Source organism: Rhinatrema bivittatum, chromosome 3 (assembly GCF_901001135.1).
Source record: "Rhinatrema bivittatum chromosome 3, aRhiBiv1.1, whole genome shotgun sequence".
NCBI lineage: Eukaryota > Metazoa > Chordata > Amphibia > Gymnophiona > Rhinatrematidae > Rhinatrema > Rhinatrema bivittatum.
In genome coordinates, this window is record NC_042617.1 from 13,667,558 (window position 1) to 13,692,119 (window position 24,562).

Below are 24,562 nucleotides of genomic sequence, written 5' to 3' on the forward strand. Positions count from 1 at the left end.
GGCAGATAGTGCTGATCCTTGGGGTACTCCGGTTTCAAGGGTATGGCATCAGAGCAGTGGTTGTTAATGTTTACTTTGATGTATCTATTTTTAGCAGTTGTTTAGATAGTCTGGACTGAGGTGTCTTTTTTTTAATATGGGTTTAATTGTTGCAACTTTTAGTTTATCAGGGAGTTCACCTTCTTTGAGAGATTTATTTATTATTGCAGAGATGGGTGGAGCGATGATATGTGCTATTTCCTTTAGGGCGAGAATTGGGATTGTGTCGAGTTCATGGCGAGCTGGGTTTAGTTTTCTGAGGAGTTTTTCTGTTTCGATTGTTGATATTGGTTGGAAGGTGGACCAGGGTGAAATGTTTTTGAGGGTTGGTAGGTTGTCGATGCTTGTGGTTTTGTTGAGGTTTTTTGTAATTTTGCTGATTTTATTTTTGAAGAACAGCGCAAGATCTTGGCTAAGGTTTTTGGATTGGGGTGTTGAGTAATACGCTGTCAAAAGTGCTGGTGAAAATTCTGTGCTGAAGAATGATGGCACAGAAGGAATCTTTCTATGTGCCAATGTATTGCTGGTAGTTCTATAGGGTCTATATTGTCTCTTGTATGCTTTGGCACCGAAGAACATAGTTTTCCTCTTTCTTTGTGAGAAGAGGAATGGAATCTGTACAGCAACTTCTACAAGTCTTGACACATAGCAGGAGGGGATTCTGCCTTTTTTGATTTAGACAATTTTCTCTCAGCTGGTGATAGTTTCTTCTTTGGTGATCTGGAAGCTTGAGGAGAAGTAAAAAATTATTTTCCAGCCCAGTCAGCGCAGTTAGGCACATCATGTGCCGGGCCTAAGCAGACAACATAGTGCTTATGTTGTTCCGATAAAAAGATTTTATAAGATCAGCGGGGATGCCTTTTGAAATCTGATTTGATGTCTTCCATCATGAAGAAAGCTGAAGCAAGGTCAAATTCAACTCCCTTCTTACCACAACAATTCTCTCTTAAGATCTTTACCCCCCTCCCTACCTCACAGTTTTTCGAATATTTATTTTCTGCTTTTTCTCTCAATTACCTGACAATTATTTACATATCTTTCCACTATATTGCATTGTTCATATAATCTCGTTAATATCTCAACCCAATTTATATCTTTGTATAAATTTGTAAATATTTTATATTAGTTATCCTATGTATACGCACAGTTAATTTCATATCTTATTTACCCCCTTCCCCCCCGCCCCTTTCCCTTCAATTATATTGTTATCTCCCCTAAGTTTTTACTTTTATCTGTAATGCTCCGCTGCCTACTTCTTGTTTTGTAGCTCGGTTGCAAGTTTATGTTCTATGTAAACCGATGTGAAGTTACTAAACAAATGTCGGTATATAAAAACTGCAAATAAATAAATAAATAAAATAATTTTGGAATATTGAACAAGCAAAAACAAAATTTCTTTGTATACTTAAAAGAAAAATGAAGAATACTTTGGAAAAGGAAAACATGGCAATAGGACAGTAAAATGTGAGCAAAAGGTTTGGCAAGTGGCTGAAGGAGAGAAACATACATATCCTTTCATACGAGTAGAAGTTAAAAAACTGAAAGGACTCATGCAGCAGCAGCTGCCTGGGAATACCCGCATAGTCTCAATGGACCTTTTCTGGAACTCTCTAAGAAAGCTTTTCCATCTCAGTGCCATCAGATGATATTACCACTTTTGTGGCTGATTACTGTCCTGCTTGTCCACAAAGAAAAAAGATTAATTCTACCTCTATAGTCTGCATCTTTACAGTTGGTTAATTATACACTCTATGCCCCAATATGGCCCCCCACCCACTTGTCAAAATTACAGGCCTCAGTGTATAATTGAGTTATTGCTTGAGTCACACTCTAAATGGGGTTTTTTTTGTTGTTGTTAGTACATGAATATTACCTGTGAAAGCTGCTCTATTACTCTTGGACTCCCAAGATTCCTATTATCGTTCAGATATGAGAAGTAAAAGTTATATTTAGAAGTACTGATTTTTCTTAAATAAGGATTATTTCTGAACTATCTGTTATTCTTGGAACAATTTGTTTCTGTAAGATTTTGTTAAATTTCAATAAAAAAAAATAATTACAGGCCTACAGCCATCTAACGAATAAAAATCTGGGTGTCAGTTAAACTATAAGAATTAGTAAAAGCAGGGTATGCTGGAAATTATATCTCAAGGATTAAACAGTCAGCAGCTGGCAATTACCCATCACAAGGTGAGAAGACACTGGTATACTTTTCATAAATAAGCATGGATCAACTCAGATCAGCTGCTGCTAACCATGGTTTGCCAAGTGTTTTTTGGCTACATCCACATATATTATAGGACAAAAAATATTTATTAATCATATTAATCAGACAAGGCCAACACAGCTCATAATTAGTACCTTTTACAGTTTCACAGATGCCCATCTTTCTCAAACCACAAGATGTTTAATACACTTTCATATATAGATAGTAAGGTACATGGGGAAAATGTTACACTAGGGAAGACTGTCTGTCTCATATACACAAAAATAAAGACAGCGATGTGGATATGAAGCTAATTTATCTCAACACTATTTTACAGGTGCTAATATGCGCCAGACAATACCCTTACCTTATTGATCCTATCATGTATGGCTGTGCAAGCTGAACCACGATGGCACCACTACCCAACTGATGGCATGTATAACCAGAATCCCAGTCGTAATTCTTTGTGTCTCCATTCAGCAAGGCATTGCGGCTACGGCTCACTCCCTCAATCACACTGGCACAATCCGCAACTGTTGAAATGTTCTCGGAGGGAACTGTGGATTCAGTCAAAAAGAAGAGCAAAAGCTGTTAGACTCCCTCCAGGCAAACTCAGTCATTTATTCTTGTCACCAAAGAAACAACACCCAAATCTATTCTTACTGCAGTCTAGCAAGATCTGAAGATTTGGTGACAGTCTGTGCCACAAATTTCATATTAGCAGAATTTTTAGACCCCGGTAAAAAAAATGCTCTGGAGCACATAACTCTACATTATATATAGATAAATAATAACAATTAATTATGCCAATGGCTTCAATAACTCCAACACATGTAATAGTTTGAACACTTCAGACAGGAAGTTTTATTTTGTTTAATTGCCTTTTTTTTTTTACACCACAGTGACACTGACTCCTATACCCATTATTCAGATGTTAGATTTCTACTAAAACCCAATGATCCTAATGATTGAGAATGATCTCCCATTTTGTGCTCAAAAGATAAAGCTTTTGTACAAAGCAAAATATGGACAAACCTCATGATCTGGTAACAGCACTACTGACACTAACAATCACACAAGAGAATAAGTTACAGTTTCTTGACTGCTGACGAGCCTCGGAGCTGGGGAGAATGGCCACATGCAGACCTGACTCATACAGCCAGAATACTGCAAGGATTCAAATGAAGCTTCTTTATCTAAGGCATATCAAGCCTGAAGCCTCACTAAAATGGTTATGTTATACTTGTATATGACCTCCCTCAAACACATGTAACATGTGGCGTTTCCTTGGCAAAGAGAAAGGGTGGTTTAGTCCTAAGCCTCTAGGATGCATGTGTATTTGGGACATGCAGAGTTTAGGAGTGCACCTACTGGTGCAAAGTCATTCTTGAAAGACCAATATTTTGACTCTCAGAGTCATCCTTGAGAATAGATAAAAAGAAGAGAAACGGTCTCCATTATGGAAACCGTATCTCAAAAGGGATAGAGACAGGATAGAGGCTGTCCAGAGAAGGATGACCAAAATGGATGGGTTGTCTCCATCAAATGACTTACAAGGAGAGGCTGAAGGACCTAAATATGTACACCCTGGAAGAGAGGAGGTGCAGGGGAGATAGGATACAGACCTTCAGATACCTAAAAGGTTTTAATGATCCTCAAATGTTGAACCTTTTTCATTGGAAAGGAAACAGTAGAACTAGGGGTCATGAAAAGAAGCTTCAGGGGGGATGATTCGGAACAGTCAGGAAATATTTCTTCATGGAGAGGGTGATGGATGCCTGGAATGCCCTTCTGGAAATGGTGGTGAAAACAAAAAGAGTCAAAGAATTTAAGGGGGCATGGGATAAACCCTATGGATCCCTAAAGGCTAGAGGACAGAAATGAAGAAAAGAGTGCTTGGTGGTAACCCTCTCGGTGCGACAGTTATTACCCTTATCAGAAGCACCTCAACCAATAAACCTTTATACTTTTGGTGCAATTGCAACTTCACTCTCTACTTTGACAGCTGGGGGTAAAAAGGAGAAATTATTACTTACCTGATAATTTCCTTTCCTTTAGTGAAGGATAGGTCAATCCCAATGAGTGGATTATGCACCTCTGCTAGCAGATGGAGCGAGAGCAAAAGTTGTCATCAAAGTCCCTCCCTGACATCAACCTGCCAGTATTCTCTGGAAAAGCCAAACTGTGAACAAACCTGATTAAACTTATTTATTATCTACAGGCAACCATTTGGGTTTCTCAACTAACAGGAATATTGAGCTTGGCCAAAAGTAGGAACATATCTAGCAAACTAAAAGCTAGAGAAGCCACTTACCAGTTATCAACAAAGAGCAGGAATCACACTCTGCATTGCTCGCAAGAAGGTTAACCACAAAATCCAAATCCAGCAGCAGAGGACGGGTCTAGGATTGATCTACCCTTCAACTAAAGGAAAGGAATTATCAGGTAAGTAATAATTTCTGCTTCTTTAGCGTTCGGGTAGGTCATTCTCAATGAGTGGAATGTACAAAAGCTAATGCTGTAAAGGGTAGGAGGCTGCCAGCGGCCCAGTCAAAACTGCTCATGCAAAAGCAGCATACTCCCTAGCCCGAACATCTAAGCGGTAATGTTTGGAAAAGGTGTGCAAAGATAACCATGTCGCTGCTCAGCAAATTTCAGCAGGTGACAACAAATGAAGCTCCGTGCATGATACCACTTGAGAGCCCTCATGGAATGTAGGTCCAATCTGCTTCAGTAAGCAGTTCAGCAACCACACAGACCTCCTTCAACCAGCGGGCAATTGCTGCCCGCGTCGCTGATGCTCCCTACTTACCTCCACCATGGAGCACAAACAGGTGATCAGACTTCTGAACAGTCTTGGTCAGCTCCAAATAGCATAGTAACTGATGCTGGACATCCAAGGAATGCAAAAGGCAGTACTCAGCTTCATCTCTCTCCCAGTCCAAGGCAGGTAGAGAAATTAACTAATTCAAATGAAAGTCTGAAACCAATTTGGGCAAAAAGGAAGGCACAGTCCGAAGCTGAACCGCACCCTGAGACACATGTGAAAAGGCTCATGGCAGGAAAAAGCTGAAGCTCAAAGACCCGAGGAGCCGAATAGATTGCTACCAGAAAAACTGTCTTCAAAGTAAGCAGCCACAACGAAAGCAGTCGAAAAGTCAGACCTGCTAAGAACTCAAGGACCAAGTTAAGATCCCACAAAGGCACTGGAAGCCACAACAGAGGACGAAGCTGTTTAACTCCCGTAAAAAAACGGGACATGTCCAGATGGGAAGATAAAGGCCCTCCATTGACTCTTCTCTTGTAACAAAGCCAGTGCTGCAACTTACATAAGAACAAAAGAAATGCTATACTGTGTCAGACCAAGGGTCCACCAAGCCCAGTACCTGTTTCCAACAGTGGCTAATCCAAGTCACATGTATCTGGCAAGTACACAAACATTAGATGAATCACAAGCTACTATTGCTTATTAATTGCCAAGCCCTTAAGCAAGCTGTTCTGGAAAAATTCCAAAATCAAAGGAATATCCACCTTGAGAGGTTGAGTACTTCACTCAGAGCTCCAGGGCTCAAAGACCCTCCAAACTCTAATGTAAGTTAGAGAAGTAGAACATTTCTGGGTCCAAAGAAGAGTGGAAATTATAGAAGGCGAAAAACCACACTTCAACAGCCAATCCCTCTCAATGGCCAAACTATAAGACAGAACTGACCAGATCCTCATGTAGAAAGGGTCCCTAACATAACAGATCCATCCGAGCTACTAGCCAGAGGAGACTGCTCACCAAAAGTCTATGGAGATCAACATACCACAGCTTTCATGCTCAATCCAGAGCCACTAAAAGGACCAGCCTGCCTATCAAACGCCAAGGCGGGAACACATACAGCAGGGCGCCATGAGGCCAATTCTGAATGAGAGCATCTATGCCCATCGCTTTTGGGTCCCACCTGTGACTGAAAAAGCGTGGATTTTTCGCATTGTTGAAGTTCGCCAACAGGTCTAGATCCAGTAGGTCCCAGTGGTCCACCAGGAGCTGAAAGGCCTCATCCATCAGCTCCCATTCTCTTGGGTCCAAGCTTCTCCTGAGGAAACTGGGTCTGATATTGCCTTTTCCAGCAACGTGAGAGGCGGATATGCTTAGGAGATGCTGTTCCATCCATACATTTCCTCCGACACCTGTCGACTCTTGGTTCCACCCTGATGATTGATGTAAGCCACCGCTGATGCATTGCTTGGCATTATCCAGACTCGCTGAGCTTCTAGCCGCTCAGCAAACCATGGACATGCCATCCGAACTGCTCATGCCTCCAGTCTGTTGATGTTCCACTGTTACTCCACTGCATTCCAGCACTCTTGCACAATCACTCCTGACAGTGAGCCTCCAAGCCCCAGAGGTCTGTTGTGAGTACCAACCAATCTGGTGTTATCAGAGAAATTCCCTTCCTTAGATGGTCCGTGTATGACACCAGTCCAACTGGGATATCATCTCTAACGGAAGGAGCAGCTACACTGCATAGTGCTGTGAGTGCGGACTCCATCAGGAGAGTAAGGTGCACTTAAGAGGGCGCATGTGTTCCTTTGCTTAGGGAACCACTTCTAATGTGACTGCCATCAACCCCAGGACCTGTAGATAAACCACATGGTCGGACGAACAGAGTTCTGCAGGGTTTGGACTCGCAGCATCAACGAGTGGATCCAAGACTCCGGCAGAAAATTTCTGCCCTGCCTTGTATCGAATTGAACCCTGAGATATTCCAGGGTCTGAGATGGATGTAAATTGCTCTTGGCCAGATTTGCCACCCAGCCTAGTTCCTGTAGCAAGGAAACCACCCTGTGGGAGTTACGAAGACTCTCTTCCAATGTCTTGGCTTGAATCAATCAGTCGTCCAGATGGGGTGAAGGAGAATGCCATTCCTTGTGAAGGGCCACCGTTAATGCTACCATGACCTTGAAAAAGGTCCTGGGTGCTGTGGCTAGTCTGAAAGACAAGGCCTGAAACTGGTAATGATGATCCAGGATGGCAAATCGGAGGAACCGCTGATGTTCCTGCTGGATAGGAATTATGCAGATATGTGTCTGTCAGATCCAGAGGTGTGAGGTAATCCCCTGCTTGAGTTGCCATTGTGACAGAGCACATCGTTTCCATCCTGAAATGCATGTCTCGTACATGTCAGTTGATGCCCTTGAGATCCAGTGAGGGCTAAAACGACTCTTTCTTCTTTGGCATGACAAAATAAATGGAATATCAGTCTGTATTTCATTGTGATTCGGGAATGGGGATCACCGCTTTCAGAATAAACACTTTCACCCTTTTCTGAGGGAAGTAGCAAGGAGAGACCATGAAAACATCCAGCGGAATACGAAGAAATTCTAGAATATAGCTGTTCTGAACCACTTTGAGAATCCATTGATCTGAAGTAATCTGGGCCCATCTGTGATAAAACTGGGATAGACAACTACCTATGTCCTGCACCACCAGGTGAGCCTGCAAACCTTCAATGGGAAGACAGAGAAGCTTTGCCTTCGGAGCCCATATCCTTTCGAGGACCTCGGGGGCAAAAGGACTGAGATCTGCGGATGAGATGGGATCTCTGGGAAGAACCTCTCTTATAAGGCTTAAAACGCCAGTATTGAGAGCAGCAAATCACCCAAGAAGACTGGGAAACTGGCTTCTTATCCTCCAGCAATCGCAGGACCTGAGTCTCTCCCCATTTACTTGCCATTTTTTCCAATTCACTGCCAAACAAAAGTGAGTCTTTGAAAGGCAGCTTAGTCGGATTGGATTTTGAAATAATATCTGTGGGTCAGTTGCACAGCCACAGCTGTTGCCTGGCCACAATAACTGAAGCAGTTCCTCTGGTGGTTGTGTGTACCAAGTCACAGCCTGTATCAGCCAAGAAGGTGGCCCCTGCTTCTACCATAGAGCCTAGATTGGACCCAACACCACCAGATTCTTGACAAAGCCATAAGGTAGTCCAAGCTACCAAGGTGGAACAAGAGGTAAATTTGCAAGTTCATTGTCACTGCCTCAAAAGCTTGCTCAGGATAGCTTCAATCCTCCTATCCTGAGTATCCTTCAGAGCCGCACCTCCCTCTACTGGGATGGTGGCACATTTCCTGACAGAACACACCAAGGCATCCACCTTAGGGAAACATACTGCTCTCTGGCTTGCTGATCCAAGGGGTATAAACCTGCTAAGACATGTCCTCCTTTAAAAGATGTTTCTGGAGCATTCCATTCCAGATCAGTCAACTCCTGGATTGCATCCAACAGGGGAAAGAAATAAGAAGCCTTGTGCAGGGTGACCAAAATATGATCCTCCTTCTGCATCCCCAAGGATTCAGGCCCAGCTATTGAGGGTCTTCAGGGTCTGAGATATCAGACCCAGCAACTCATCTCCCTGAAAGAAATGTAGAAGAGTTCTATATGGTTCCAAATCTGGAGGAATATCCCCTTCTTCACCAGGAGAGCCCCCAACGTCTTCAACAGTATCATCAAGATCCACCTGCATTCAAGCTTTATCAGATCTATCAGATCGCACTGCACTATGGCGCTTGACTGTGGAGACAGGCGGAGGAGCACTCGGCGCGCCTGCACCTACCTGAGTAGGAACTGCCACTTCAGCAGACTGGCCTGTAAAAATGTTTGCAATCCCTGAAAGAAATCCACCCAGGAAAAGAAGGCCAGGTCCATTCCAAGCCCCACAGGCCCAAACCTGATGTCCTGGAAGTCAGTGTCCCCTGAGGACTCGACCCACGGACCAAACAGAGGAGGAGACACCCCCTACATTGCTTCCCTTGGTCCCAATTCCCCGCAGACTGAGGAGATGAACCATCATCGGTAAAATCAGAAAGAGGCAAATCTCCCCGAGCATCCAAGCAGCACTGACAAAGGCTTAAAGAAAGCTCTGGCTGAATGGCTCTGATATGGCAGGCAACACAGATAGGTGTTTACGCTTCTTCACTATGGGTGCCATGCCAAAGTATACAGCCCAATGAAGACTTGCACCTAGTTTTCCCACGCATACAAGTGCGCCTAATATGTGTGTACAAGCCCACATGTCTAGGCCACTTATCCTACTGGACACCCAAACTGGACACCCAGGACCGACGGCTAAACTGGGCGCACAAGATGTGCATGCAGAAGAAAGAACGCCCAATCGAACGCACAAACGAGAATGGGCCCACACCCGGACATGCAAGTTTGCATCGATGGTCTTCAGCAAAACAGCCCAGGAAAGTACCCTGCACTTCAAAATATAAACTTTTGAACAGGACCATTTTATTATTTCCTTTATTTATATGGTTTGTTTAATGATTGCGCTATTCTATGATGCATAATAGTTTAATTTGAAACATTAAAAACTAACAGATGTGTTTTGTCTGAACACTCATGTTTTCTTAAAATGATACACATCTTATAAATTCTGCCAGGGGTATGTAAACTTATGAGCACAGCTATACTTACACAACTAGGAAAATATGATCTAGACTATGCTGCGGTAAGATGTTTGAATAACTGTCTGTAAAAATGAACTAAAAAGCAGTAATGAATGGCACAGCATCAGCCTGGGAGACTGTATAAAGTAGTGTTCTAAAGACTAGTATTAGGACAGGTCTTAGTCAATATTTTCATTAACAGCTTTGGCTACCACACGGAGAATGCACTTCCAAAATTTGCTGACGATACTAAATTGGGAATTGCTGCAAACAGCTTGCAGAACAAGGATCAGAGTTAAAAATAATGATAATATTAAAAAAAAGGCCAGAATGAAGCTAAAGAGTATAAAAGGTATGATAAAAGGCAAGGTAAGGCTGACCTGTTTATGCTTAAATGTTAACATACTGACAGTTCATTGTCACTAGAAAAACTGAGCAATGGAGCTCTGAAATGACACCAAAGATAGAAGAAAACTTGTAAAGATTAGTGTTATATGAGTATCAAGCTATTAAGTACCTCCTCCTGCTTTGAGGGTGACACTTAGTGAACATACTTTGATAGATACCAACAGATAACTATCTCAGTCATCAACAAACAGCATCACACTTCCACCTTATAAAACCTGAGAAAAACATGTACAGATTTCTTATACATTATTTCCTAGTTTCAAAAGTAAGACAAGCAAACAAAGTTACCTTCTAGTACTACTTTTTATCATTCCTATAGCACCACCAGACACATGTAGCAATCACTATGGAGGCTGCCAGGTCAAGGATGGTCAGATCTGACAGTCATTCTGTTTTAGGAGGAGGAGTGACCAGTGGCTGGCAACCAGGGTTCAAATTTTGCTTTTACCATTAACTCGCCTTCTGAGCTGAGGCATGTCCCTTTCATGTGTACTCCATTTAGCATGCACTAAAAGTGTGTTATGTAATAATTTATCATGGATGCTAAACTGGTCTGAAAAGGCACAAGCTAAAATTAGGATCTCCACATACGTAAATGGAGGAACATCATGCAAATGAAGCTTAAACATATGCACATATGTGACACAAAATCCTGAAAGAGCTCTGCCAAAATGCCACTTTTTAAGTCACTAGGAGTAAGGCAGGCGGGTGGCTTGCTCACGCCTGTTCAGATAATTCAGGGTGGGATGTGGAAGCAGGACCAGGGGTTAGATTAGGACATTGAGGCCCCTTGTTCTTTGGAGACAGGGAGGTATAAAGGAGGAAGAAGCTCTAATATTGGGGGCCACCAAGTTCCCATCATTGTGCTTGTGAGGTGGAGGGATTGGTGCCTCTTATGTGTGGGGTAGGGATGCATGCCAGCCCCTTCACCTCAGTACCAGTGAGTGGGGGATTGGGGCATGCCAGCTGATTAGGAGGAGGGCACGGAGGGACCCATGTGTATGGTGCCAGGTTGAGGAGAGAGGAAGGAATCACCTGTGCTGTCTCTATCCTTTCATGTTGGACTGGTTAGTACAATGGATTTCTAACATGCACTCAGTAACCTTTTATTTGGTTATTGGTATCATACACATTATTTAATGTTTGTGTATGTGCATTAGGACAGGGTGAAATAATAGGGGTTTTGGATATGAACAACCTGGATAAAGTAGATAGGGGGTTCTCCTATTGGCTCAGCTAGGGGAGCTGTTCCTTTAATACAATAGCATAGTTCCTAGTTGTAAGCCAGAAGGTTGTAGGTTCAATTCCCAAGATCCTCAGTTGAACATAGGCCGAGGCACCAGGAATGTATGCATGAATCTTCACACGTATTTCATCACTTCTTAAGGGATGTTTTAGCCATGTATGTTAATATTTTACTATGTGCATGCTAAAATAAATTGTCTCAAATACTCACTCAGATTGTAAGCTCTTTAGGAAAGGGACTTCTTGTACCTAAATACTTATCACATTATACAGCACAGAGAGCATCCAGTAATGCCATAAACAAAGCCAGGTTGTTTCTAAATGAAATCTGAAGAGAAGTAGGCAAACAGCAATGTATTCCTTCTTTACACATGCAAGATATTTAACCCTGAGCAGATGGTAATGAAAAATACAGTGCTGACACAAACTTTCTGAAACCAAGGATGGTTTGGATTTTCACACAGTTAATATTCAAAATATGATTAGATTGAATCTAAAGCCTGATAAAAGAGAAAGATGATCCCAATGAATAAATAACTTGGATAAAAAGGATATACTTTGATTATTTATTCAACAAAAGGATTCAACAATAAGTATCCTTGTGTAAAAATGTATGTCTGGAGTGGCCAACTTCAGTCCTTAAGAGCCACAAACAGGCCTAGTTTTCAGGATACCTATAATGAATATTCATGATATCTCTCTGCATACAATAGCAATACATGCAAATCTCTCTCATGCATATCCATTCATTCCTGAAAACCACATCTGTTTGTGGCTCTTGAGGTATAGAGCTGAAGTATGTGAACCCATCATTCAGTAACCTCTTTGCATGACAATTTCAGCTAAATGTTTTGTGTAATTGCTGACCAGTCTCTCACATCATCCTTGAGAGATTTTGGCCCATTTTTCCATGCAGAATTGTTTCAACTTTGTGACGTTTGAGAGCTTCCTTGCATGAACATCTCACTTCAGGTTTTGCCATAACATTTCAATAGAGTTTAGGTTGGGACTATGACTTGGCCAATCTAAAACATTTTTTTTTTAATTTAAATTTATATTCCACTTTTCACACTTTTTTTTTTCAGCGCTTCAAAGTGGATTACATTCAGGTACTGTAGGTATTTCCCTATTCCCAGAGGGCTTACAATCTAAGGGGGTCATTTTCTAACGGGACCGCATATGAAAAGGGACTTTTCGCATGCGATACCTAGATCGGGGTAGAGTCGGGGCGGCGTCAGCACTGGAAGGGGAGGAGTCGGGGTGGCACCGGGGCGGACGCGGAGACATCGCTGGCGGCGAAAAGGTAAGAACCCTTATTGCCGCCAGTAACGCGCCCAATAGCACCACCTTTCACGGTGGCACTATTGGTTTGAGAAAGCCGGCAGCGATAACACTGCGGTGGTGCGATCGCTGCCGGCTTTCGCAGGCCCGCCCCCTGCTTCTCCACCCCGCCCCCCAGTACCGCGCGATTCTCAAAGGCCTGCGATTTTAGAAAATCCAGGCCTAAGTTTGTACCTGAGGCAATGGAGGGTAAAGTGACTTGCCCAAGGACACAAGGAGCGACAGCGGGACTCGAACTCTGGTAGCCCACTGCTCTAACTGCTAGGCTACTCCTCCACTAAAACATGAAACCTCATCTACTTCAGCTATTGAGCAGTAGGTTTACTTGAATGTTTTGGGTCATTGTTATGTTGCATGACCTACTTTCGGTTCATGAACGGATGGACTGACATTCTCTTCTAGAATTGGCTGATATAAAGCAGAATTAATGGTCCCATCAATGATGGCAAACCATTCAGGTCCTGATGCAGCAAAGCAGCCCCACACCATGATACTTCCTCCACTTTCCTTAATGGGTGAATTGAGGATGTTACCTTGGAAGGTAGGGTTTAGTTTTCAAACAAAAAACATTTAATTTTTTATTCATCTGTCCAGAGAACATCATTCCAGAAATCATGGTGGATCATCCAGATGCAAACCTGAGGCAGGCAGCAATGTTTGCAGAGAGCAGAGGTTTCTTCCTAGATATTGCTGCCATAAACACTATTTCCATTTAATTTTTTTTCCGGATGATGATACATGAATCCTCATAACAGTCAAAGCGAGAGATGCCTGCAGTTCTTTAGATGTTAGTCCGGGATTCTTTGTGATTTCATGGAATCTTTTCTGGTTTACTCTTGTCAGGACAACTGCTTCTGAAAAGAGTCCGCAGAGTTGCTTACCAGCAACAGGTGTTCTCCGAGGACAGCAGGATGCTGGTCCTCACACATGGGTGATATCATCAGATGGAGCCCTGACATGGAAAACTTGGCAAAGTTTCTAGAATTTTGACTTGATCACATTTGGCATGCCCTATACCACATGTTCACGCAGAGTCCCTTCTTCAGTCTTATTACACAGAATTAAAAATAAAATAAAATAAACAAGAAGAAGCCCACCTCCATCCACAGGGTGGCAGGCGGGTTTCATGAGAACTAAACTCCTGTTGTCCTCAGAGAACACCTGTTACAGGTAAGCAACTCTTTCTCCAAGGACAAGCAGGATGGCAGTCATAACACATGGGTGAATCCCTAGCTACAGCCTGTTTCCCAAAATAAAAGGGGGACCAACAAAACACCCAAAACAGGTGCCAACGGACACAACAACAGGGTTTTGCTGGCAACAAGAGGGGGGGGAACAGTCTGAACATAAATAACGTACCCTAGGTGGGAACAGAGTTGGGTTCTACACCTCAAACAAGTTCCAAAGGACAGATTGGCCAAACCTACTATTGCGTCGGCCATCCCTATCCAAGCAATACTGAGATGAGAATGTGCTAAGAGAACTCAATGTTGCAGTCTGGCAGATCTCCTCCACAGGAACTGCTCGCAGGTGGGCAACAGACGCTGCCATGGCTCTAAGACAATGAGGCTTGACATGGCCCCCCAAGAGGCAATCCCGCCTGGGCATATAACAGAAGGAGACTCAGTCTGCTAGCCAATTCAATAGCGTCTGTTTGGCAACAGCAGTGCCTAACCTATTTCTATCAAAAGAAACAAAAAGTTAGGTAAACTGTCTATGGGCTTCTGTCTGCTCTAGATAGAAGGCTAAGGCTTTCTTGAGGTCCAAACTGTGCAGGGCTTGTTCTCTTTGGTGCGAATGGGGCTGGGAAAGAATGTCAGTAGGACAATGGACTGATTAAGATGGAAGTTCATCACCACCTTAGGCAGGAACTTAGGGTGCATACAAAGACCACCTTGTCATGAAAAAACTTAGTGTAAAGTAGATAAATCACTGACCCTGCATGCTGAAGTGACCGCCAATAAAAATGACCTTCCAGGTCAGGTACTTCAGGTCACAACGGCGCAGCTCAAAAGGAGTTTTCATCAGCTGAGCTAACACCACACTGAGGACCCATGATACAGCGGGAGGCCTTATGGGAGGCTTCAGCTGAAGCAGGCCCCGCATGAAACATACAACTATAGGCTGTACAAAGATGGGCGTTGCATCTACACCATGGTGGTATGCACCAACTCAACTTAGATGAATTTATTTATATGGCAAAGCCTCTCATCTTCTTTTCTATGAACAGGTAATACTTCTGAAAATACAATAGCCTTTGCAGTGTTTCTTATCTTCATGCCTAGATTATAGAAATCTTTTTGAACTTCATGGGTATAGTTTAAACATTATTCTCTGTGTTATTGGTAACTAGTGTAGTTCTTTCAGATATGGTGAACAACTTTCCCTTATCTGTAAGCTAAATAATGTTCTTATAGCTGTATTTTGAATAAATTACAGAACGTATAAAAAATACTTGGGCAAACCTCCATATATGGTATTACAATAATCTGGATGTGAAAAAGCAAGAGCTTGCACAATTAGACGAAAATCATTGCAAGGAAGAATTTCAAGTAGCATTCTTAGTTTTAAAAAAAGCTGTCATTGCTACCTTTTTTTATTTGAGAGGTGAGTAACAATTTGGAATCTAAAATCACTCCAAGGTTTTGTGACTCAGAGACTAACTGAATAGTATCTGCTTCTAAAGCTGACAATTGCAGAGAGAATGGGATAGGTAAAGAGCCTAACCACAGTACAGTAGTCTGCACAATTAAATATTAACTCATTCTGTACAAACCATTTTTTTATATCATATAGACTCCTATTAAATGAACCAGCAAGAAATTCGCCACCAAGTTCACTTGGAAGGTAAAACTGAATGTTGCCTGCATAAATACAATAAGTCAAAAACAAAGAAAATAACAGACTGCCTAATGGATATAAAAAAATATTAAAGAGAGAGTCACCGATAGCAAAGAACCCTGAAGTACTCTGCATGTGATAGGATACCAATTAGGTCTATCATTATCAATTTGCACACAATGCAAATTGATAATGATAGATAGAATTGATAATGATAGTTCCTGAAGACAAGAAGAAAACCAATCTAAAACTGTGCTTCCAATCCCAATTGCTGCCAAACTTTGATATCTAGCTGGACGAGAATCCCACTTTTTCTGGTATCCAAACTGCAACGAACTTCATTTAAAAAAAAAAAAAAAAAGAGGCCAACAAAGTTTCTTTTCCTTTATTTTTCCAAAAACCAAATTGTCTATTATCCCTGACATCATGTTCTTCCAAACAATCTTTCAATTGTTCCAACACACATTTTTCTAAAAGTTTTGCAAAAAAACAAAATTGAAATCGGATAATAATTCTGTAATCTATCAAAACCCTTTGAAGTTTCCTTCAAGATAGGTCTAACCAAAGCTCTATTGAGGTTTACAGGTACAAATCCAGATACTAATGTTAAAGCAAATGTTGCTTACTTGTAACAGGTGTTCTCACAGGACAGCAGGATGTTAGTCCTCACATATGAGTGACATCACAGGATGGAGCCCAATCACGGAACACTTTTGTCAAAGTTTGTAGAAATTTGACTGGCCCCTACTGGGCATGCCCAGCATGGCACAAACCCTGCAGCCAGCAGGGGTCCCCCCTTCAGTCTTGTTAAAAAGCTACAGGTAGTGCCAAAAATAAAATAAGAAAACGTTACGAACCCAACACCGCTTTTTGTTTCTTTTGACAGAACAAGTTGGGAATCGCCGTTGCCAAGCAGACGCTTTCCAATTGGCTAGCACACTGCATCTCCTTCTGTTGTGCCAAGGTGGATTTGCATCTTGGGAGACATATCAAGGCTCACTTTGTTTGAGCCATGGAAGCTTCGGTGATCCCTTGCAAGTAGTCCCCATGGAGGAGATCTGCAGAGCTGCAACATGGAGTTCCATCCAGTCATTCGCATCTTATTACTGTCTGGGATAGGGATGGCTGACACCACAGCAGGTTTGGCCAATCTGTCCTTTGGAACTTGTTTGAGATGTAGAACCCAACTCTGTACCCTCTTAGGGCCCGTTTCAGTTCAGGCTGCCCCCCCCCCCCCTTTACTAACAAACAGGGTCATTCATCAAAATACGTTGGGCCCTAACGCCAGTGATAATGCCATAAAGTATGCGTTATTTATCGAGACACGCGATGCAAATGGAAATTTTCCAAAATTATTCCAAGGGGAGGAGTTTGGGTGGGATCTGTGTAAATGAGGGGCATTAACACAGCTTGCGATAGTGGAACACATGCTATCACACACTTTTAACGCCAGAAATAACTACACCTTTTTTTCCTGGTGTTAAGCTGTGCAATATGCCCAAAACAGAATTCGCAAATTTATTGCAAATTCCTTTTCGGGAAGAGAGAGGAGGGAGGAGGGGAGAAGAGTAGAGTAGAGAGAGAGCTCCTCTGGGGTGGCACATATAATTGTCATCTATTTATATCACTATAGAAGGGTAATCTAGTAACTTGAGGTGAGGTTTTGGTGGTGGTCTAGGGTTTGGGGGCAGTTTTACATGCTCAGTCAGAAGAATGAACAGCACAGTACTCATCAGTGAAGATTTGATGTGATTTAGAGTGAGGAAAAATACACAAAGATGAGATTTCTACAATGTTCTCTCGCCATAGATTGATAGCACCCTCTCTCTGTCTCTCAGCAGCCCTTATCACGGGCATTATTCATGCGAAATTTATCGCATTTTGGTGAATCTAGGTGAAAATTAGTTGTTGTTCCTAGTGGCACCTGTTTTGTTGAACCCCTTTTTTGTTTGGGGAGCCACCTATAGCTAGGGATTCTCTCATGTGTGAGGACTGCCACCCTGCCTAACCTTGAAGAAAGTAAGAGTTGCTTACCTGTAACAGGTGTTCTCTGAGGATAGCAGGTTCACAGTCCTCACAAAACCCGCCGGCTTCCCCATGGAGTTGGGTTTGCACATCATGGGTATTATTATTTTATTTGAATTCTATGTTATAAAACTGAGGGGACCACGCCTGGACACGTAGTATAATACATGCGTGAGAATGCTCAGAGAGACTCAGTCAAAGTTTTAGAAACTTTGACATACATTTTCCGTGCCGGGCTCTATCAGATGATGTCACCCATATGTGAGGACAGACATCCTGCTGTCTTCTAAGAATACGTGCTACAGGTAAGCAACTCTGCTTTACACAGTAACATAGTAAACAATGTCAGATAAAGACTAATTAGCCCACCCTATAGGCCCAGTTATATGTAGCCTCTCTCCTGGTGGTGGGCCTAGAAGGCAGGGGTCACACCGTGTCCTGAGACTTAACTCCTCTCTCTGACCCACAGCCCCTGGATTTCGGGTTCTTTCTGATGGTGGGGGAGGAGGAGAAAAACTCCTTCAAGTCCCAAGGTGTCGTGGTGACCATCTCCACTTCTCTTTCTAGGGAGGTGTCTGTACTGATGGTTGGAGTGATGTGATTGCCAAAAAAAATACTCTAGATACTCAGGTTGGGTGTCCACACTAAACTTTACTGCAACAATTCTTTAAAAGCCACTAAACCCACGAGTGTTAGCAGAGCAGATAATTAACTCAGTTCGCCAACTTTACTTATCCGTATAAGTGTTCCTCAGCAAATGGAGCAGGGAAAAACTCACCATCCAGGGCATGGAAAAACAAGACTTCCTGGATGAACAAAAATCTCCTTCTAAAAACTGGCAGACAAAACAGGGTCTCAAACACTGCACGACTCCCACTTGTACCTCTTCTCCCCAGTATGAAGACTTTGGAAGGGGGTCTCCCAAATTGTTCACCAAAGTCTTACTCACAGTTCTCTTTCCCCAGATGAAAGATCCAGGGCGCAGGGAACAATCAGCTCTTCTAATTTTCCACATTCTAGGGCAGGAGGGATTGAAGCAAAAAACTTTCCTCCCAAATCCCCAAAACAAATTCGTCATTCAGATGTCTAAAAACCTGTAAATCTCTTACAGAAGGTCACCAGAGTCTTCCCTATTCTGGCCACTCCAGAAAAGGAACTTCCCTGTAATCCCTTCCCAGGCTAAGAAGCAAGGGTCTCACAAAAAACTCCAAAACTCAGCACTCCCAGGAAATCAACACGGGAAGCAGCCCCACCAGACAGGTTTTACAGTGCCCAGAGTAAAGCCACCTCTCCTGGATTGCAGGCTGTGAGGCCTAGTTCTTGGAGTGGGCCAAAACTACGAACAATAAAAAGCTCCTACTTCCTTACCACTCCACACCAAACCTGCACTGCCACAGTGATCTATGATGCAGACTGGTCTCCTACAGGCAGGGGTGGGGAGTAGGGGGCTGACCATGCTAGCAACCTCAGTGGAGGTGCATTTCCTAAATCCTACTCTTAGCTCAAAGGTTGAGGTGATCCCAAAAGGCTGACACATATATCCCAGCTGGGCTTTAGTTTATTTATTTAAGCGTTTTATATACTGTCGTTCCAAAAAAAGACGGTTTACATTATCAGCATTCATATTCTTGAACAATCACATACTGTGGCTTTGTATGGTTTGACCACTTGCAGGATATTTTTACTGCAGTTGCATTAAGTTGTTGAAACATATTTTAAACCTACTATGAGAGGTAGGTAACTGGATCTAATCATGAAATTGCCACAGCATACCCAATCCAGCTTATTTATACAAGTAAGGAAAAGATCTCTGGTGGGCACAGTGAGTTACTAGTAGTTTGTTTAATTCTGTTTGAAGATCCAAAGGTAAAATCACCTGGGAAAGTCCTATTACCTTTTCGTAGAACACACACTATTAATCCATTCTACTGAAATGCTTTCCATGCGTTGGGCTCCTGACTGACATTATTTCTATTCATGATTCTCCCAACTGTTCTCTACCCCAGTTCATAATCTACAATCCAAAATGGGTACACCAAGCCTCAGAATCCAGATAAACAAAAAAAGGAGCATAGAAACAACAAAGTAGCTGGGAAATATGAATTAAAGTCTCTCTGGGGGCAATATTCAATAGCCCATGCTGTGTGCATCGTCATGGGCAGTCTTAGCCCATCTTTATCGCAGACAGTTTTCCCAAGAGAACCTACCTGCGTGGTTTCTCTGCACTAGGACAGGTTACCAGCAGAAATAATATGTGGAAAGAGAGAGATAACTGCTTGGTCACATGTCCTAGTCCAGGGGTGACCAACTCTGCTCCTCAGCAGCCAGCATAATGGAAGCAGAGCAGGCAAATATATCTCATACATATTCATAGAGGATATATCCTGAAAACCTAAGCAGTCCTCAAGAGTCACAAACAGGAGTTGGCCACCCCTGTCCTAGGTCTCTCGGAAATTCAGCACTGTTGCCTCTGTAGCAGTTAGACTGCCTAAGCTTCGTGCAAGCATTCCCTATTTGCACAGATTCCAACTGTGTTCAACCACCTACCATGGCTCCTATCTGGGATCCTGCCAGGTACTTGTCACCTGGATTGGCCACGGCTGGAAACGGGACACTTCGTCTGACCCAGTGTGACTGTTCTTATGCTCGTAACCTTAGATTTACGGCTGTAAAGTACAGTGCTCGACAGCCATGTTCTGTGCCAAGCTACTTACAAACATTTACTTTATTTTCATTCTGTGCCACACTATTCAGCCCTCAAAATAGGACAAGCTTGTTTGGCTCATTAAAACTCTCGTTTACTTCTATTCTACTTCAACAATTTGTGATTCTTTTTTGCTTTACAGCAGCAAATTAGAGAGCACTTCTAAGTGCAACATACATGAAGTACCATACTGTGTCGCTCCCCATCCCAAGTGTTCATTAGCATCTTTCAGTACAAGCCTGATACTTTTATTAAAAACACCATCTGGAAAGGCCGCTGCTTTCTGCTCTGCTTTCACTCTTACGGTTCTTTTTCCATTTCCCACTGGAATTTCTACTTTAATTTTCTGTCACTTTGTTTACAAAAATATTCTGCCAAAACAACACATTCTAGTTTCTATCCATTTCAGGAACTTTTTTGCTATTTTGTTTTATTCCTTTAAGCCATTCAACTAGTCCACATTGCAAGGAAAAGTACAGGTAGATGGCTAAGAAAGATCTTTTTCTCTCTTCCCCTTCCTTAACCATGGTCTGCGTGTTGCCAAATTAAAAAAAAACAGAATGGTGGGGAGAGGACCCCTGATAGTGCAAAGACTTGGATATTTTAACATACATTATCCACTTTGTTGGCTTTGTGTACTCTGACATTCTGATTTGTTATGGAACACAAAACACATTAAAATTATATTCCATACACATCAGTGAGTCCTCACAAGAACAATAAAGCCAAAACTGTTATGTGAACTCTGTATTCACTGATGTCAAGCTAGAGACTGCCTTCTCGTGTTTTATTGTCATAGAACAATGTACGTGCAAATAAAACCTTACACAAGAGAAACTATGGCCGGATCCACCCCCAATTCCGTCCCGGAGCCAAAGCGTTTACACTCTAACTAGGACTCTATGGACGGAGACGAAGTGATAAGAAGGACTAAGCAAAGCTTCGTTTCCAGGATTTGGAGTTTTGGGTTCTAACCACACGGCTACGTTGAGACTTTACTATCAAACAGGGTAGAGAACGGCAACTCTCAGACACCAAACCCAACATTTTACTGCTTGCTCATTTCCCCGATCACATCGCCAGTCTGCAATAGTTTTTCTGATCCCAGTTCTTATCCTGCATGAGGGAAATGGGCAACAGTTTGCCAAAATGTATCAGTAACAAAAACTTGTGAAAAAAAGCCTGCAATATTCCTGCAGCAGTATGATTTCTGGTCAGTGGATTTTAATGTGATCACAAAATACTGTCCAGAGGATGAAATAAAACTGTCAGTCTATATGCTGTTGTTATATAAAGTTGTGGCATCATAAAACCGTTTATGGCGCTGCGTAGTTCCTCAGTATATAGAGGAGGAAAAGGGAAACATGAAGCCGATATATTAATAAATCTAACATGCTCCGAGATCTCCATCAAGACAGAATATACAAACCTCTCACAGTATTCATTCTAATTATCAGCACCAAATAATCATCTGGATGACCTGTGATCCCGGTGATTTGTTAGGTATCAGGGCCTCTAGGCATATGGTCCTGGATCACCCGCCCCCCTGCTGCTGTGCATGTTTTTGCAGAAATTAAAGCCCACAGAACTTGTTGGCTCAGATTCTGCTGTTGGCACATAATCGAGCAGTTACAGAAAGTTCTGGGGCATGCTCTCGGATGATTGCGTTATTTTCCAATAGGGTTAGGAAGTTTGTCCTGATTTTTTTTTTGTCTTGTCTTTAAAATTCGGTTGAATTTTATGACTGTTTTGTTCGTCGCCTTGGGCCTGTGCAATAGATCTCTGGAAATAAAATAAATAAATCTTAAGGTAGTGAAACAGTGTGATAAGGCAGTGTCCAGAGCCAGAGGGATGCCAGAATGCATAGGGAGTAGCATGCCTAACGGGAAAAAAAGTAGTAGTAATGCACCTCTGTACAAGCTGTTGACAAGACCTTTCTTGGACTATAGTGTTCAGTTCTGGAGGCCATATCTCTAGACTCTGTCCAAAGAAAGGCAATCACAAGAGTGACAAAGTTGAGTTGGTTGATATAGTATACCTGGATTTTCAGAAGGCATTTGATATAGTCCTTTCATGAGAGACTAATCAGGAAATGAAATGAAAGAGGAAATGACAGAGTAGACTGGTATCTGGCTAAAGGACAGGGAAACAAGTAGAACTCAACAGTCATTTCTCTCAGTGGAGAAAGGTACAAATAGTGGAGTATCCCAGGGAGCTGTACTGGGACTGGTGCGTTTCAATATATTTATAAATGATCTGGAAAAGTGAGTAATGAGTGACATAGTAACGTTCACAGATGACACAAAACTGTTCAAAACTGTCAGGTCACTAACCAATTGGGAGGAACTGCACGAGGCCCTTGTGAGACAAGGCAGGCAAAATTTAATGTGGACAAGTACAAAATGATGCAATAGGGAAGAATAATCCAAATTAAACTACACAATGCTGGGCTCCATACTAGGTGTCACCAACCAGCCAAAGGATCTTGGAATAATTGTGGACAATACCTTGATATCCTTGGCCCAGTGCATAGTGGTGGCCAAAAAAGCAAACAGAATGTTAGGTATTAGGAAAGGAATGAAAAATAAAAAAGAAGATATCATAATGCTTCTGTATCGATCCATGGTGCAGTTCTGTTCACCTTATCTCCAAAAAGATATAGCAGAGCTAGAACAGGACAGAGAAGGACAAAAGTGATAAAAGAGATGAAACGGCATCCCTGCAAGATGAAGCTAAAGAGGTTAGGGCTTTTCAGCCTGGAGATGAGATAGTTAAGAGAAGATATGACAGAGGTTTATAACATCATGAATGGGGTGGAATAGGTAAACAGGGAATGGTTATTTACTCTTTCAAATAATACTAGGAAGCTCCTTGAAGTTAATAGGTAGCACATTTAAAACAAATTCAGAGAAAATAATTTGTTGCCAGAGGATGTGTTGAAAGCAGTTGGCATAGCTGGGATCAAACAGGGTTTGGACAAGTTCCTGAAGGAAAAGTTCATAAACCATTATTAGACATGTAGATGTAAGAAAGTCACTGCTTATCCCTGGTTATGAGCAAGGAGGATTGGATCTTTTCTTTGGGAACAAAACAAATAAACATGTCATGAGACAAGGAACATAGCATGAGCGGAGTAGTACTGTAGTATTAATCTGTATAGGTTACATTGAAGGCCATGCAACAAAGATATGTTTTTTCAATTTTTTTCTTGAATTCCTTTCGGTTGGATATGGTTCTGAGAGAGGTCGGGAGAGAATTCCAAAGCAGAGGACCTGCCACTGAGAGAGCACATTTCCTAGTCATTTCCAGTCTTGCAATTTTAACTGTTGGAACCTTGAGTAGATTTTTATCTATCGATTATAAGTGATGCCGGGGTTGATAGAGATGAAGAGTTGTACACAACCAGATAGCTAATGGGTTATGGATTAAATTAAATATCAGAATTAAGATTTTATAATAGATTTGTTGTTTGATGGGTAGCCAATGAAGATTTAACAAAATTGGGGATATGTGATCTTTTAGTCTGGAGCCAGTTAGGAGTCGAGCAGCAGAATTTTGGATGAGTTGAAGTGGATGGAGTGTTGAGTCTGGAAGGCCATTATATAGGGAATTATAGTAATCTAATCCTGAAAGAATAAGTGCTTGAAGTACAAGTCTAAAGTTCTCTTGAAATAATAATGGTTTAAATCTTTTTAGAAGTTTGAATTTGAAGAATGAAGTTTTTGTTAATTTTGATATATTTTCTGACACCTAAATTACGTGCCTGTGTAACAATCGGAATAGAGTGTGAGTTATTACCCATCATCTAGTTTAAGAGCTGCACTAAATCTCCTTTTTAAAGGTTATTGCTAGCGGCCTGGCTCCACTTTGATTAAGGTGGAGCCCATCCTTTTGTAAAAGGGCTTCCTCTTCCCCAAAATGATACCCAGTTGCCAAAAACCCTAAAACTCTCTTCTCTGCACCATCATCTCATCCACGCACTGAGTCTCTGAAACTCTGCCTGCATCTGGGGTCCTGCACATGGAACACGTCTGAGAATGCTACCCTGGAGGTTCTGGTTTTCAACTTTCTAACTAAAATCCAAAATTTGGCTTCCAGAACCTCCCTTCTACACTTTCCTATGTCATTAATAGCTGCATATATCAAGACAGCCGGCTCCTCTCCAGCATTATCTAAAATCCTATATGTGGTGCATGAGGTCCACCATCTTCACACCAGCAGGCAAATTACCAAGTAATCCTCACATCCACCAGCCACCCAGCTATCTACGTTCTTAATAATCGCATCATCAACTACAACAACCATCCCAACCCTTC

At 42.1% G+C, this 24,562-nt stretch overlaps 1 protein-coding gene across 3 annotated transcripts in view; it reads right to left on the reverse strand.

Moving 5' to 3' along the window:
• The window catches only part of BTBD9 (BTB domain containing 9), a 610,564-nt gene that overhangs the window by 247,161 nt on the left and 338,841 nt on the right, over positions 1–24,562 (reverse strand). For all 3 annotated transcript variants that reach the window (XM_029592918.1, XM_029592917.1, XM_029592916.1), the window contains one exon: positions 2,613–2,802. In XM_029592918.1, the coding sequence (XP_029448778.1) occupies positions 2,613–2,802 (190 nt within the window). The remainder of the gene's footprint in view (positions 1–2,612; positions 2,803–24,562) is intronic.